The sequence below is a fragment of the Chrysochloris asiatica genome, unplaced genomic scaffold (genome assembly GCF_000296735.1).
Source record: "Chrysochloris asiatica unplaced genomic scaffold, ChrAsi1.0 scaffold00102, whole genome shotgun sequence".
NCBI classification, from domain to species: domain Eukaryota; kingdom Metazoa; phylum Chordata; class Mammalia; order Afrosoricida; family Chrysochloridae; genus Chrysochloris; species Chrysochloris asiatica.
In genome coordinates this window covers 10,023,758-10,041,683 of record NW_006408620.1, presented here as the reverse complement: position 1 = coordinate 10,041,683, position 17,926 = coordinate 10,023,758, and the positions used below count along the sequence as shown (strand labels likewise).

The following is a 17,926-nucleotide window of genomic DNA, read 5'->3' as shown; positions in this document are numbered from 1 at the left end:
ATTGGTGTTAATTCTTCTCTAATTATTTGGTCGAATTTCCCAGAGAAGCCAAACCCACTACCGTTGGGTCATTTACAATTCATCGTGGCCCTATAGAGCAGAGAAGAATTATTCCTTAGGGTTTCTGGGTCTATAAATCTTTTGTTTTTAACCTTTCGTTGTGACATGGGTGAAGATTTACAGAGCAGATCACCAGTTTAACATTAAACAAATCACACACTTTGCTTCATTACAGTGTTTGGTATCCCCTCCATGTATCAATGGTTAACAGTATTTACCTCTATTCGCTTTAGCTCTTGCAGTCCTCCCTCTGCCTCCCGCAACCTTCATCAATTCCTCTGTTAACTTCCCTCTTCGTTGATATTGCCTGCCCTGTTACCAAGTTAACATGGGCATACTCTAGCCTGTGAATCATCTCCCTCCCCGGTCCCCTGAAACCATCATGGATTGTTTCTTTTATTAAGAAAACCCTTTCTTAACCCTTTACAACCCTGGTCTCATACAATATTAGTCCCTCTGTGATGGAATAATGCCATTCAGCACAATGTCTTCCAGTTTCATTCATGTTGTAAGGTGTTTAGCCAATTCATCATTATTCTCCAACTTGCCTAATGGTCCATTATGTGTATGCACCAAAGTTTGTTTAAGCTTTATTCTGTTGATGAGCATCTAGGCTAGGAGACTAAATATTTATGGGAGCAGACAGCCTCTTTCTCCCTCAGAGTGACTTTGTTGTTGTTAAGTGCCTTGGATTCGATTCTGACTCATAGTGACCCTATATACGCTTTCTAATAAGTAACAGAGTGGGTAGTGGGTCTGAACTACTGACGCTGCATTTAGTAGTCTTATGCTTATCCCACTGTGCCACTAGGCTAGCCTGTTTAAATCACGGATTTGATCTTTTTCTTGTCATGAGTCTGTTGAGACCTTCCCTTTCCTCTTGAGTCAGTTTGATCAGATTGTGTGCTTCTAAGAAATTGTCTCCTATGGGTTTTCTAGTTGACTATAGACTTTGGTTTTAAATGATCCAGGACAGGTATGGATAGTATCATTTTATGCCAACTAAGACCCAGAGGCCTGAAGTTACAGTCATGAAGCTTGCTCCTGACAAAGCTACACCTGTTTATGAATTCTACAGGTATTTACTAAGTATTTACCTTGTGCTGGATCACCTGAGGCAGTACAGAGAAGTCATGCACTCAGATGCTAACCAAAAGTTGGAGTCTACCCAGAGACACCTCAAAAAAAGGTCTGGGAACCTACTGTATAAAAAAAAGGGGGGGGGGTAGCAATGAAGAAGTGGGCTGAGTTCAACCATGTTGCATAGACCCCTGTTGACCTGGAAATGAGAGAGAGAAGAGGAAGAGCTGGTTGGTTCAAAGTGTGGTGAGTCCTGGGGACACCTGAGCCCATGGACAAGGACATAGCCACAGAGGGCCGGAGCTGAGAGTGAAGCATCCAGCTGATATGAAGTGAGGAGAGATGCACAAGAACACCAAAATGGGCACATAGTGCCCATTTGACTTAACCTCGATGGCTTGATAATCAGAACTCATCTAGAGGAAGATAAAAAATATATATTTATTTGATAAAGGAAGCCAAGGTAAATTGCTACAATATGATGAACCTGAGCTATACTCATGAAGGAAGTAACTCTAAATATCAACAGAGAGGGAAAGAATCTTCACATCAAGTATCAATGCTATCTGCTTTGTTCACAGAATAGATAGAGACCGGCAACTTAGACATTGGCTTCCTAAAATGGGGTGGGGGTGGGGGCCAATAAAGGCACGAAGTGACGGGCTTACACGGTTTCAAGAGGGAGTTTAGTTTAAGAGTATGGGGGCTAAGAAAGAGTCCCCACTGAATAGTTTTCATCTTGTTTAGATGGGTCTGGTGAAAAGAGAAAAGAGGGGATAAGACTCATATGATTCAGTAGTAATTGTTATCATGATTAATTGCAACTGTCATCATTTTAAAAGTAGAAGTTTTGTAACAAAAACAGGGGAGTGGTTAATCTCACAGTCCAGAAACAGAGGACCCTAGAACCATCAAGGAAGAAGAGCACAAGCAGACTACAGGACCTTATCCAGAGAAACAACACCAGAAATGGAGGCAGAGATGGGGACATGAAAAAGGGAAGTGGCTGAGGACTCTAGATTCATGGGGAGAGAGGCATTAAGAGATGGCAGCCAGGACACAGACTTACAGAATGTGCCCTTTGGTGGTGTAAATTATTATATATGCCTGAGTATTGGTTTTTGTTTTTGTTTTTGTTTAAGAGCTAAAGGGAATAGTGTGGTGCTGTGGGCCAGTGTGTCAGACTGCAAAGTCGTTTGAACTGCAAAGTCAGTGGTTCAAGCTCACCATCTGCTCCTTGGAAACCCTATACAGGGTTGCGAAGGGTCAGAATCGACTTGACGGCACTTGACAACAACAAAGGGAACAGAGAGAAATAGTGTTAACTGATGGTACATGGAGGGGAATGTAATCATTGTGATGAAACAAGTTGTATGATTTGTTGAATGTAAAACTGATGATCTGCCCTGTAAATTTTCATTCAATTCACAATAAAAATTTAAAGAAAAAAAAAAAAATCAAACAACATATTGCATTAGGCAAATCTGCTGCAGAAGACCTCTTTAAAATGTTCAACAGCAAAGATATCAGTTTTAGGATTAAAGTGTGTCTAACCCAAGCCATGGTATTTCAGTAGCTCATATGTGTGTGAAAGTTGTACAGTGAATAAGGAAGGCCATAGAAGAATTGATGCATTTGAGTTATGGTGTCCGAGAAAGTAGTATGGACTACTACAAGAGTAAACAGATCTGTGTTGGAAGAAGTGCAGCCTGAATGCTCTTTGGAAGCTAGAATGATGAGACTTTGTCTCTCATACTTTGGCCATATCAGGAGTGTTCCATCCCTGGAGAAGCACATTATGCTAAGTAAAGTGAAAGGTCAGTGAAAAAGATGAACAAACACAATGAGATGGATTGGCACCTTGGCTGCAGTAACAGACTCAAGCTTCACAAGGATTGTGAGGATAGCTCACAATTGTGTGGGCAGGGTTTTGTTCTGTTGTGCATAGCCACTATGAGCTGGAATGGACTCGATGGCCTCTAGCAACTGACAAGCTCTCACTCCAGAGTGTTTTGTGTATCTTTCTGCTACATAGTTTTATTGAACATAAAATGAAGTGTCTGTATTTGAATGATCAAAATTCTATACTCTCTCAAAAAAAAAAAAAAATGGGGGAGTAGTTAATCTTACAGTCCAGAAAAAAAGGACCCTAGGACCATCAAGGGAGACAAGCACAAGCAGAATGCAGGACCTGATCCAGAGACGCTGAGACACCAGAGATGGAGGCAGAGATGGGGACATGGAGAGAGGGAGCAGCTGAGGACTCTAGATTCATGGAAAGAGAGGGACTGAGATCTGGCTGCCAGGAGGCAGACTTGCAGAATGTGACCTTTGGTGGTGTCAATTACTATATATGCCTGAGTGTTAAAAAAAAAAATAGCTAAAGTGAATAGAGAGAAAATGCTGTTAAACTGATGGTACATGAAAGAGATTATAATCATTGTAATGAAACAAGGTGTATGATTTGTTTGAATGTAAAACTGGTGATCTGCCCTGTCAACTTTCACTCAATTCGCAGTAAAAACTTAAAAGAAACAGTCAGCCATTGAAAACCCTATGGAACACAGTTCCCTACCATGTGTAACAATCCATTGAATGGTCGGTGGAACTGGGAACCCTGTGCTGGGCACTGCTTTCTGGCAGTGGTTCTCAACCAGAGATGGTCTGCAGACATTGTTCTGCTGCCACAACTGGAAAAAGGAAGCTGCTAGTATTTGAGGCAAAGTATGGTGGCTCAGTATTCTATGATGCACAAGAGAGACCACTCCCCATATGTTATCATTGCTGCTTTTAGCCACAGTCAAGTTAGTCCCCAACTCACAGTGACCCTGTGCCCAGTGGAACAAAATGCTGACCCACCTTGTGTCATTTTCATGATCAGTCATTGGTCAGACTCTTGTGATGCACAAAGTTTCCATTTGCAGAAGTAGATCTCCAAGCCTCTCCTCCCAGTCCGTTCCTCTGAAGCCTGCTCAGTAACCTAACAACATGTAAACCTTCACCAGCAGACTGGTGGTGGGTGGGTGTTAGGTACCCAGGCCAGGAGCCAACCCAGGTCTCCCACTTGGAAGGCAATAATCCTGTCACGGACCCTCCAGTGCTCCCCACCATATTGTATTGCATTGAAAATCCTCCATTTCTTACCCTCTCTGAGTCTGTGGACCAGTGTCAGTTTGCTGCTCTGCTTTGCCCCATTTTCTCATCTTCCACAAATGACGCTGAGATTCATTTCCAATTTGGGTAGATCCCATTTAAAGCAAAAAATTATTCTAGTTTAGCAGATAAAAGAAGAGATCTTGCAACATGACCATCATGCCTGTCGAGCCTTGCCTCACACCAACCTTAGGGAGTATAGCTGTGAATTGTGAATTGGGTAGTCCCTGCCCTTCAGAAATACACATTCAAGGTGTCTAATGACATTAATAAGATGCCTAGCTGTTTTGCTTTTTTTCTTTTTCCTCCCTCCTTAGAGATTTCATTCTATGGCTTCATAATAGGCTTTGCCAAACTTCTCAGGGATGCTGTGAATACGGGTGGGTTTGTATGAGGGGCAGTGTCAGTGTTGTGAGCATGCAGACTGGTCCTTGCCCTTACAGAGAGTTGGTGGCCTTTGGGCTATGAGGTGAGTGTTTGTTTCTAAGACCAATTGATGGACTCATCGGCATCAAGAATCAAAAACAGTAAGGTAGTTGGGGAACCTGGATTGGGGAAGCAGACTCATGTCTCTTTGTTTAGGGGCTATATTAGGGTGACAAATGGGGACATAGGGTAGCTCTAGCATGGAAATCCTACAATTTTTTGGACCTGATTGGAGTCCAGGACCTTCAAGAGCTTCATGGTTCCTGGTGGTGGTGGTGGTGGTGTGCCGTGGAGTCAGTTCCAACTCTTAACAACCCTATATAGGGTTTCCAAGGCTGTAAATCTTTATGGGAGCAGAAAACCCCATCTTTCTCCCCTGGAACAGCTGATGGCTTCGAACTGCTGACCTTGAGGTTAGCAACCTAACTCGTAAACCACTACTCTACCAAAGCTCCTATGCAAATCATTGTTGTTGTTAAGTGCCATCGAGTCGATTCCGACCCATAGCGACCCTGTATAGGGTTTCCAAGGAGCAGCATTAGGTAATGCTAAAAACCATTTCAGTTGATCCAAACCTCTGTCTACTTTAAAATGAATTTTATTTTTCACTGTACCTTGTTAATCACAGATTGGATGTGCTGGATAGACGCATTGCTATGTCACAGATAACAGCTTAGGTTCATGGAGCCAAGGACAACCTCAAAGATACACATGCAGAGATGCCATAGAAAATGGGGGACAACAGAAAAACACACACCCAATCTGCTGAGTGAAACTTGGTCAAACACACAGGAAACATTTGTGACCTTATGTGCTTGCCTTTGGTTGCCCTGGGTGGAAAAATTTGACCCAATGTAACTATAGCTGTTACTATCCAAAGCAGGATAAAACATCCACACATGGTAATAAGCACACTGTCCAGTCCCTAAACAGATAGAAAATGAATCCACTCGCTGATATCATCTGTTCATCATACATCACCTCTGCTTGGTTTGCTTAGTAGGGAGGGCATAGTACTGGGTTAAATGTTGTTATTGTAAAGTGTGATCAAGTCGGTTCCAACTTACAGCAACCCTTCATAGGTTTTCCAAGGAGCAGCTGTTGGGTTTGAACCATTGACCTTGTGGTTAGCAGTCCACCTCTGGCACCACCTAAAAGGTGTATCCACATCCTAGCCACCAGAAGCTGTAAATGTGTCTCTATTTGGGAAAGAGGTCTTTGCAGTTGTAATGAAGTTAAAGATCTCAAGGTGATGCCATCGTGGATTGTGGGTGGACCCAAGACTCTATGGAAGATGTCCTTAAAAGGAAAAGGAAGATAGATAAGAGTTTTGGATACATGGGAAAAGAAAGGGAGCTGTGAAGAAGGAGGAGGCAGAGGTTGGAGTCATACCGCCTCAAGTCAGACAGCGCCTGGAGCCACCTTAAGATGGAGAAAGCCAAACAAGATCCTCTCCCAGAGCCTTCAGAGGAAACAAGGCCCACCTGACACCTTGATTTTGGACTTTAGTTCTCCAGAAGTGTGAGAGAATAAATTTCTGTTGTTTGAAGCCACACAGTTTGTGGTAATTTGTTATAGCAACCACAGGAAACTAACAGGGGGAAATAAAACACAGGCTCGTTCTGAATGTGTTTTCCCTGAAAGTTCCAAGAAAAAGGGAAAAAGAGTAAGAACTCATGTCTGGAATCCTCAGTATGAGAGTTAATAATGATCACTCTGTTGGGTTTAACCCCTACCATGCTGTAGACTCTGTAGCATCTCCTTTGCACATCCCCTAAGGTTTGGGTCCTCGCCATAGCTCAATAAAGTCCTCACTGTTATCATTCTCCCTCCCAGGTAAACCCACTGAGACCAGGAGGTAATGTACCCTAAATGAATAAGTGATGGAGCTCGGTTCACACACAGCTTCTTGTGATTCAAAAATCCTCTCTTTCTGTGTTACATCACTCTTTAAACAATGAAGGAACAGATCTATCTTGGAAGACATACAGCCAGAAAGTGACAGTGGCAAGACTTTGTCTTGCTAACTTTGGGCATGTTCCTGGAGAAAGGCAGTAGCCAAGCATTGAATAAGAGGAAGACCTTCAAGGGATGTATTTGCACAGTTGCTGCAACACTGAGCTCTAGCATTCCTGCTGTTGTGAGCAAGGTTAGGTGAGCCTTGTTTCATTCTGTTATGCATAACGTCACTATGAGTTGGGAGCAACTCAATGGCACGTAACAATAACAAAATTGAAACAAGCACGTTCAGTCTAAAAGATACATATACAGGTATGTATCACTTAATGTCCGTGATACAGTCTGTGAAATAGACACTCTGTGATTAGAATGCTGCATGAACGCCATATTAAATGAAACTTTATGGGAAAATAATCAACAAGAAGAGAGCTGTTTTCTTTTAAAAAAACAAAGCAAGACAAACCTTATAGGACCACGGAAGCATATGCTGTCATATTTTGATGTTGAGTGGTGCATAACCATACTTGTGATCTTCTAAAAGTTCCTGAAAAAAATTTAATGAAAAGAGAATGGAATTTTCCCACCTACTTTTTATAGCCCTTTGTATGTATGTATCTACACACACCACACTTTTTTTCTGTTGTTCTTTCAAACATGTAGATCTTGAAACTTCTCTTCCTTTCTTTCCTTTTCATTCACCCATAATGGCCTAAAATAGATTTGGCTTGATTTAAAAAAAAATTATCCTTTTTCTACCAAAATGATTTTTAGCACACAAGCGTTCCTACAGAACAATTTCTGAGCATTTGTATGTATGCATTCACTACAAAATGATTAATTGAGCATTGTGTGTTCTTATCCAAGGAAACAACACACAATGTTTCCAAAGTCCTGTTTGACGAAACATGATTAATTTTAATTTTCACTTGTGTGGCATAATGCTATTAATCATTTAATATGTTTAATCATAATCTCTGTAATTCCTAATTAGGTTTATTAAACTGAAACATCCAACAGTTGTGCACAAACCCAAATGTAAGTGTCCTCTTCGAGATGACAGAAAACAACATTCCTTTTCATTTGCATTTCAAAAGCAACTTCCAACAGGAGGTCATCCCAACTCTTAGTTACTCCTTCTGCAAAACTTAGAGCTTCATGCTGGAGGACTAGAGGTGCCCTGGTGGAACACTCAGCTGCTAACCAAAAGGTCAATCTGCCAGTCACACTGCAGGAGAAAGATGTAACAGTCTGCTTCCATGAAGATTCAGAGCCCAGGAATCCGGATAGGGCAGTTCTGTAGCCTGTACAACTTTCTGAGTCAGAGTGGACAGGATGGCATTGGGTTTGCCTTGGTGTTGTTAGAGGAGTGAAACCTTTTATTCATCTGACAAATGATGGTATCATGACTCGTAGTCATCCCCTATATGTGTAATCAGACTGTGGTGCTCTCAGTTGCCTTGAGTTGCTTACAACAGAATGAGATGTTGTCCAATCCCGCGCTACTTCACTGATGATCTGTATGTTTAAATCCATTGCTGTGCATATTTTGCCGTGTCTTCCGACCTCACAGGCTCATCTTCCATCATTCTATTGTGAATCAGGGTTGGGATTAGCCAATATCTAGAAGTAGATCACCAGACTTTTCTTCCTAGTCTTTCTTAGTCTGGAAGCTCTGCTGATATGTGTCCTCCTTGGGTAAACCTGCTGGTATTTGGAGTATCAATGGCATAGCTTCCAGCATCAGAGCAATATGCATATCACCAAAGTGCCACACTCTGGCAACCAGGTGGTGCCTAGTTGTATGAGTGGCAGGGCAAGCACATGTCCTGCTCTGTAGGGACTCTGTTAATATACTGACCTTCAGCTACTATTTGGAAGTGGTGAAGTTGATTGTCTACTCATGCATTCATTCATTGGTTTGGTTTAGGCTCTCATTATCCACTCCCTCGTGCATTCAGTGAGCCCATGAGTCACAGAGCAGACCCTTGTCATTTGCCTACCATGACTCAGCTGCTGTGTCCTGTACTGGCCAAGTCAGATCCCTGCTTTGAGCCTTTGGTGGCTGCTCAGAGCTGTTGGGAGGAAGTTCACTCTCTCCCTCTGCACAGAGTCTTCGTCATCCAGCCCCTGACTACATCTGATGTCCACTCTCCTGTCTGTTCTCCATAAAGACATTTTCTGCCAGTGACACCAAAACCCACACCTCCTCTCCTGATCCAAAACATTCTTTCACATCTCTGTATCTTTGCTTTTTGATTACCGGCACATGAACTCTATCTCCTTCAGCTCTTTCCTTAGACCCCCTCTCATTTCACACTTCTCCTCCGGGTAGCCTTGTCTTCTCAACCCTCCAGTTGCACCTCTTGTCCCTGTTCCAGATCAGCACGTACGAATCGGCATTATTATTGTTAGGTACCATCCAGTGGATTCTGACTCCTCGACACCCATAGGGTGTCCAATGCTGCCATCTTTGCAGAAACACATGGCAACATCTTTTGCCCATGAAGCAGCTGGTGGCTTCAAACCACCAAACTTTCAATTAACAGTCTAGTGCTTAATCATTGCATCACCAGGGAACCTTCCTGTCTGTGTTCAGTTGTCTTTCTTTCCTTCTCTCTGTCTTCCAATAAACTGAGAACTATGTGTGATTTAGAGAATTGGGTTAAGTTCTAGAACATAGTGTTTGCTCAATAAAGATAAATTCCAAAGTCCATGGGATCTTCTCCTTTTTGTTTTCTTTCCTACCACTATCTATCTGGTTGAATCAGGCTCACTGCAACCCTCTAGGACAAAGTAGAGCTGCTCCGTAGAGTTTCTGAGACTGTAAATCTTTCGGGAAGCAGACTGCCTCACGTGTCCCCACAGTGTGGTTGGTAAGTTCGGATGCTTCAGCAACAACCCCATTCTGAGCCTACTACACCACCATGCCTCCTCATGTTTCCTAAGAGGGATTTTTACTCTTCTTGACAATTTAGTAAATCACCCCCACTCCTAAAATACTCATTACCTTCCATGTGTTGAATATGTGTTGTTGTTTTTGTGTAACTTTCTGTTGATTTCAACTCATAGAGATCCTATGGGACAGATGAGGGTTTTATAGGTTATAGTCTCTGCAAAGACGTCAGCTTGAGGACTAAGGTGTGCCTGACCCAAACCATGGTATTTTCAATAACCTCATATGCATGCGAAAGCTGGACAGTGAATAAGGAAGATTGTAGAAGAATTGATGCTTTTGAGTTATGGTGTTGGAGGAGAATCTTGAAAGTGCCATGGGCTGCCAAAAGAACCAACACATCTGTGTTGGAAGAAGTGTAGCCAGACTGGCCAGGATGGCCAAACTTTGTCTCTCATACTTCACACATATTGTCAGGAGGGACCAGTCGCTGGAGAAGGATATCATGTTTCGTAAGGTGGAGGGTCAGAGAAAAAGAGGAAGACCCCCACCCAGTGAGATGAATTGGCAAAATGGCAACACCCATGAGCTCAAGCGTGGCAACAATTCTGAGGCTGGCCCAGGACCGGGCAGTGTTTTATTCTGTTGTGCATAAGGTCGCTATGAGTCGGTACTGACTCTATGGCACCTAACAACAACAACAGTCTCTGCAGATCACCAAGTCTCTCACAGAGCTGCTGCATAGGTTAGAACCAAAACTGTTTCCATTAGCAACCAAACGCTTTGTCATTGGGTCACAAGGGCATCTTTATTGAATAGATTTTATGTGCCAAGAATCCTGCCAACTTGACATACATTATAGCATTTCATCTTCACAAAACCTTTTAAGGTATATTCTGTATTTATTCCCTGGTTTTCATATAAAACTATCAGCATCCTCCCTCCTATGAAATCCAACAGCCTAGAACAATAGAGTTGCCAGTCATTGGGGGTTCTTTACTTCAAAGTACAAGCCAGCGTGTGCTGGGGGAAGGGAGGTGGATGCAAATGAAATCTGCCAATAAATACAAGGGCTGATGAGAAAGGCACTAATTATGCCCATGTTATTTGGGTGTTTCTTTTATATTTCAATTTGTATGATCGTCTCTTCTATGGCTTTATTATTTTACACCTGGCTGCTCGTGTTGATGGTTTTCATTCCAGTTATTTGCTTATAAATTGCTTATAAATAGGCGAGGAAGATTCCTTCTTCATAAATTTGATGGGTTTCAGGCAGGCTGTCTTTCTTGGCTTCAGAGAAGCAGGGATCTCAGGGAAGTGGTATCCTCTGCCACCTAGTGGCTGGACATGCTAATTGCAGGGAAAGTATCTAGACAATAAGGCACCAATGAGCCTAGTGTCCTGATGTGACACTGTGGGTTAATGTGTTAGACCGCAAGGTCATTGTTTCAAGCTTTCCTGCTCCTCGGAAACCAGATACAGGGACCTTATGAGTCAGAACCGACTCGATGGCACTTAACAACAACAACAATGGTCTATGAAAACAGAAAGTGAAAGAATGACAATGGTTGTGGTAGTTTTTCTTCTAGACCAGGGGCAGGGAACCTTTTTTCTGCACAAATTTATAACGTCATTCATGGACCATACAAAATTATCAACTTAAAAATGAACCCGCTATATGTGGTCAAACAGAGTCCTGGTATGGCGCTGTGGGTTAATGCACTAGATTGCAAAGTTGGTTTCATCCACAAGGTCAGTGGTTCAAGCCCACAAGTTGCTCCTCAGAAACCCTATACAGGGTCGCTGTGAGTTAGAACCAACTTCACAGAACTTTACAACAACAGTGTGACAGCTGTGACTTTGGTTGCCTTGGCGGGGTCAGACCAAATGTTTTTGCTGACCTTTTAAAAGCCCACAGATTGGATGTTCCCACCCCTGTTCTAGACCTTGCCTATAGATGAGAGCCAATAGCATGTTACCCAGTCATTTTTTTATTATTTATTTTTTTAGAAAAAAGAATATGTAGCATCATCTACAACCAGATCCAGTAAAACTTTTTTGCATGGAATATTCTGTATGGGTTGTCTCCACATGTAGCCGTTAAGCACTTGAACAATGGTCTAGTACAAATGAGGAACTGAATAGTTTATCTCGTTTTAACTAATTTAAATAGTTTCATGTGGGTCAGCTAGATCAGACTGCATGTCATTATTGTTAAGTGCCATGGAGTTGGTTCTATCTCATCGGGTCCCTGATTGGGTTTCCAGGAAGTGGCTGGTGGGTCTGAACTTCCCACCTTGCAGTTAGTAGTCCAGTGCTTATCATCCAGTGCCACACCAGGACTCCATTCCAAACACTGAACGTTAAAAAAACAACAACAAAAGCTTAACCAGCTGTGGTAATGCAGAATGCAAATGAACTTTGCGATTTGTTTTCACTATGTTTACTGATACTTTATCTGGGTGCCCTCAGCAATTATCTTTAGAATCTGAAGATTGCGCACAGTAGTGATATAAGGGATATACACTCTCCTACTTTAAGGAATAGAGGCCTATTCGTGTGGTGCTGTAGGGTAAACACTGGACTGCTAACCACAAGGTTTGGAGGTTCTAACACACCAACAGCTCCTTAGAAACCCTATATAGGGTCACTATGAGTCAGAACTGAGTTGGTGGCACTTAACAACTTTGATGATTAATGCCTCCTTGGTAAAGTTGGAATCCTGGTCTGGCACTGAAGGATTAACACTGGATGCAAGGTTGGTTTAAACCACAAGGTCAGCAGTTTGAACTCACCAGTTGCTCCTCAGAAACCCTATACAGGATCTCTGGTTTGAAATTGATTTGCTGGCACTTAACAACAACTTGGTAACTTTTTTTTTTTTTTTTTTAACTGCCCTTTCAAACTGTTTACTCTTGCTTTAATTTTCTCTCTCTATAGTGTCATCTCTGTCTGCCAAACTCTATTTATTTTTGGTGTGTTTGCTTATTGTCTATCCTCACCCTTGAGAATGTAAATGGCATGAGGGCTGGAATTTTGTCTGCTTGGTTCACTGCTGAATTCTCGCACCATGTGGAGGTTCAATGAATATTTTAGTAGTTAATAAGTGAATGAACTAATGGCTCCTCCCTTCCTTTGTTAGTGGTGAATTCCACCTTATAGTGTCCTTACATGACACGTAGTCTATGGGACCAGATCCCTAGATCTTTATCTGGCAGAGGTGTGGTGGGTTCAAACCTCAGACCTTTCAGTTTGCAGCTGAGTACTTAACCATTGTACCTCCCAGGCCTCCTTTATCAGTTCCTGTTCTTATTCTTTTGTTATTTCATGATCTACACACACACACACACACACACACACACACACACACACACGACGCAGAAGCACACTGCGATGGATTTGCGTCTAATTAGAGCCTCTGTGTTTTGCTCTTGCTATTTTAGCAGACAGATGATGCAGCACCGACAGATGGCCAGCCACAGACACAACCTTCCGAAAACACGGAAAACAAGTCTCAGCCCAAGAGGCTGCACGTCTCAAATATCCCCTTCAGGTTCCGGGATCCGGACCTTCGACAAATGTTTGGCGTAAGTACCGCCTTTCTCCGTTGCTTCTCCTATTCTGCCAGTCCCCAGAGTCCTCCTTGCTTCCTGTAAGGACTTTTTATATGACGAGGCTATAAGGTTTACATTGGAAGACTAAGCATGCTAGACCCTGGCCTGTGGGTGTATGGGGCTAGGACTTGTGTTTGGCTTTAGTGTAAATTTCTCTGCATAAGCTCACCGTGTTACCACTTTGCTACCTGGTTCCCTTTTTAATAACATGAATTAATTACCCCACTAGGAAAATATGCCTACTGGTTATCCCAAATCCGGTGGTCTGGGATCCTATGTCATGGCTAAAATATAATATTCTGAATTACCCTGGTTCTTCTGTCTACTGCAGTTGATAACTTATTCAGATAAGTGACTCATGGGATATCTGTGTCTATTCCACTCTTTCCCAGGCACTGAGCATTTTGATTTTAGATGTCATTGCAGAGAATAAATAGTTCTGGATGCACTATCATGAGAAAAGGAAGAAGGAGGGAGAGAGTTGGGAAGGGAAGATGGAAGGGACAAAGAAAGAGAGAGCAAGCTAGAGATTCCCAAGTCTGCCTTGAATCGTGCAGCATCCTGGAGTCATTGAGGAAGGCTCTGAAGTGGTCTTGTGATTCCATCTACCACAAATGATTGCCTTGAGCATTGCCCTGTGACATGTAGAGCCAGCCAGAAGCCCCCTCCAACCAAGAGAAAACCAATGATAGAGCTGTTTCCTCCCTCACTTGGAATGATCATGAGCCCGGTTCCTTCTGTGGGATGTTTCCACCTGACCCATAGTGAGAATGGAGGTGTTTGCTGTTCCTTTGGGCTCAGTTCTGTCAAGTGACTAAGTTTTCACAGGGCTTGGATAGTATTCCTTTTGCAAATGTGTTGTTCGTATTGTTCAGTGCCAAGTCAGCTCCTAATTCATTGCTGTTAAATGCTGTCAAGTTGATTCCAACTCGTAGCGAGCGACCCTGTTTTGGTTTTCCAAGGATAGTGAGTTTGAACTACTGACCTGTGGTTATAAGTCCAGTGCTTATCCTACAGCACTCAAACCCAATGGTCTTAGACTATCTCATGGCTAAATACACATTATACAGCATTGTGGTTCTTCCTAACAACCCTATGTCGACCAGAAGAAAGTTATGCCGAGTCTTGTTCTGTCCTCATGATCTCTTTCAGCCTATGTTGCTGCCTCTGTGCCAATCCATCTCCCAGAAGATCGTCCTCCTACTCATTCTCTCTGCTTTACCAAGCCAGCCAACTTGGAGTATTCATCTTCCATCACTCTATCAGATAGCGTTCTTTTGTTTCCTGTAAAGTTTTCATTGGCTAATTTTATTATTTTAGAAGTAGACCACCAGGTCTTTCTTCCTAGTCTTAATCTGGAAGTTCTGATGAAAATCTGTCCACCATGGATGACTCAGTTGGTGTTTAAAATGCCAGTGGTATAAGGTTCCAACATGATAACAACATACAAGCCACTACTGTATTGATGGTGGTGATTTATAATTCTGAGTATGGAATCAGTTCCAACTTACAGCCACCCCTATGCACAACAGAATGAAACACTGCCCGATTGTGTGCCCTCCTCACAGTTGTTGTTAACCTGAGCCTCTGGTTTTTGCCATGTGTCAGTCCATCTCCTTGGAGGTCTTCCTCTTTTTCTCTGACCCTCCACTTTCCCTAGCATGATGTCCTTCTCCAGAGACTGGTCCCTTCTGATAACATGTCCAAGTCTGAGATACAAAGTCTCACCATCCTCATGTCTAAGAAGCACTCTGGCTGTACTTCTTCCAACACAGATTTGTTGGTTCTTCTGGCAGTCCATGGTACTTTCAATATTCTTCTCCAACACCATAATTCAAATGCATCAATTTTTCTACAACCTTCTTTATTCACTGAAATATGAGTGTAGTCTATAAGATCCCTGTTTGTCTTTTTGTCCATAACACTCATGGGAAGTGTCTGGAGATCCACTGACAAGAATTGAATCCTCCACTTCGACTTGGAACAAATGTTGCCTGCTCAGAGAACGTGTTCTCTTAAAGGTTTGTGGATGACTGCAAATATTTCAGAAAGAAAAAGAAGAGGACCAGCAATTGTGCCCTTTTCTTATACAAATCTGGTCTAATTTCCCAAGGAGTTCACTTTCTTTGCTGCAGCGCTCCTAAGTGTTGAGGTGAGCCTGTACCTTTTCTTCCTTTAACACGCATGATGTTTATCAAGCATGCATCTGACACAAAGGCAGCCGCCCTGTCCTAATATTTAAGATACCCAGACGTGAATCCTGACATTTCTGAGGAAAAGGTCATCGTTTGCACTTTTATCTCTCTCATTTGGTAATAACCTTGAGTTGAGCCCTCTAACTCTTAGCGAGCTGAAGATACCCTCGGGCAATTTCAGGTCAAAGATGACTTTGAAAAGTGCAGAGCATTCCAAGTTAAAGTTGAGGTTAAGCGTGTGTAAGGCAGTACGCCTGGGTTGGAATGATGAGCAGCCAGAGCAATGCTGTGCTTTTGCCACGTCAGGTTAGAAAGATGGCTTGCTGCTCAGTGGTCCTTTAATCATTTAGGTAGCATGTCATCTGGATGTTAATTTCAAGTTTGAGCCTCTTATTGACCATCCTGGGGCTTGTTCACAGTGTCACTCAAAATATCATACACCTGAGTTCCCAACCTAATGGGTCCTTTCCTCTCACTGGCATTTTGTTGTCTTTAAAGTTCCCTAAGTGTTACAGAGAGTTAGAGAAGTACTCAAACTGTTCACAAGTAGAACTCACAGAAAAGGGTGAGAACCTCTCTACAATCATTCTTGTAACAGGTGAAATGGACTAACTTCTCTCTCAGAAGATCCTACCCCCTTGCTCAATTCTTGGTCAGAATCCACTGGCTTCAGAATCCACCTTTTGCAGAGAGCCAGCATTTTTGAGCAATTGACAGTGTGTTGTATATTTCATATCTTTCCATGAAGAAAATGCAGTACACTCAGCCACATTAAAATGAACTGGGTTCATGTCAAATAATCTCTGTGGTCACTTAAGAAACAGTGTTGAGAACTTTGTGAGTATGGGTTTAATCCATAAAAATTATCAGGTACAAATGGATTCCTGGATTTATTGTGCAAATACTGAAGTTTCGTGGATTACAACCACCAACTAAAGAAATGGAAATTAAACACCCCAAGTCTGTTCTTGCTGGCCAAGCGTCAGTGGTGGCAAACACATACTACTCATGAGGCACATTCAATAGCATGAATTACATGAGAAGAGTGTAAGCATTCCAGTCAAATTTAGAGGATTATGCATTGCTTCCACTTTTAGATCATAGTTACTGTAAGAAAGTACATTTTTATCCCAACCAGGTATTTCTCAAATCTTTGGACATAAGGCATCTGTCGTTGCTCCATTTGGTGCAACATTCTGTCCTTGTCAAATTACATCGGCAAGGGTTACAACAAGGACAATGACAGGATACGACACCCACAAAGATCTTTGATACTTTTTCTTCTGTCTCTTCTCTTAAATATGGCCATGGGGATTTCAGAGTTAAAAAATATCACCAACAGCAACAACAGCAAAAAGCAACCACTCTTGTTGTTTTGTATAATAAAAACCTGGCAGTATTCTTGCCTGCTTGTACAATCAAGGATTCTCTGATGAGATTTAGACATCTACTAGACACTGGGTTGTCACACATTCTTCTTTATTGCAACTCTAGGTACATTTCTTCAAACACACATTCTATGTTCTTGACTCCTTCCTTCTTTTTTGAAGCATTTTTTTTTTCAATGTTGGGCATCCAGGCTTCTAGCTGATTTTCGACTTCCTTTCTTGTTTTATTTTAAGATGGATCATAACTTGAGCAAGAAGTTATATAACTCAATATGCAGAGCACAGTCCAGAGTATTTAGGAAATGCATGATTGCATATATTTCTGAGGTCGCCAGGGGTTTTCTGAGCTCTGAAGTTGTGCTAGAAGATACATTGGTGCTAGCTCCACGGCATTCTTGTTGAGACCTGTCTCAATGGCAGAGTCCTCCATGAGTATCCAGTTTCATCTGAGTTTGCAGTCTTGATGAGACTATACACTGAATGTGTGAATTTCCACCAAATTCATTTCAATGCCTCCCCCCGGAGCAGAAAGTTAATGTCACCAAATATTTTAAATGTCAACATTCCCGGGTCTAGAAGGGGAGTTTTGTGAGACACTATTGAGTCGATTTCCATTTATGGTGACCCCCTGTGTGCAGGGTAGAACTGCTCTCTAGCTTTCTCAAAACTACGGATAGGTTTGAACTACCAACCTTTTAGCAAGTAGTTGTTACTAGATGCCATCGAGTCGGTACTGACTCATGGTGACCCTATGCACAACAGAACAAAACACTGCCCGATCCTGGGTCAACCTCACAATTGTTGCCACGTTTGAGCCCATTGATGCTGCCACTTGGCCAATCCATCTCGCTGGAGGTCTTCCTCTTTTCTCTGACCCTCCACCTTACCAAACATGATATCCTTCTCCAGTGAATGGTTCCTCCTCACAATATGTCTGAAGTATGAGAGACTAAGTTTGGCCATCCTGGTCTCCAAGGAGCACTCTAGCTGCACTTCTTCCAACACAGATCTGTTGGTTCTTTTGGCAGCCTATGGCACTTTCAGTATTCTCCTCCAACACCGTAACTCAAAAGCATTAGTTCTTCCATGGTCTTCCGTATTCACTGTTCAGCTTTTGTATGTATATGAGGTTATTGAAAATATCATGGCTTGTTCTGG

The 17,926-nt window shown here is 42.4% G+C and overlaps 1 protein-coding gene across 5 annotated transcripts in view; it reads left to right on the top strand.

Moving 5' to 3' along the window:
- LOC102817285 (RNA binding protein fox-1 homolog 1-like) overlaps window positions 1-17,926 on the top strand; it is a 481,947-nt gene that overhangs the window by 292,226 nt on the left and 171,795 nt on the right. For all 5 annotated transcript variants that reach the window (XM_006867228.1, XM_006867230.1, XM_006867232.1 and 2 more), the window contains one exon: window positions 13,015-13,158. In XM_006867228.1, coding sequence (XP_006867290.1) covers window positions 13,015-13,158 — 144 coding nt within the window. The remainder of the gene's footprint in view (window positions 1-13,014; window positions 13,159-17,926) is intronic.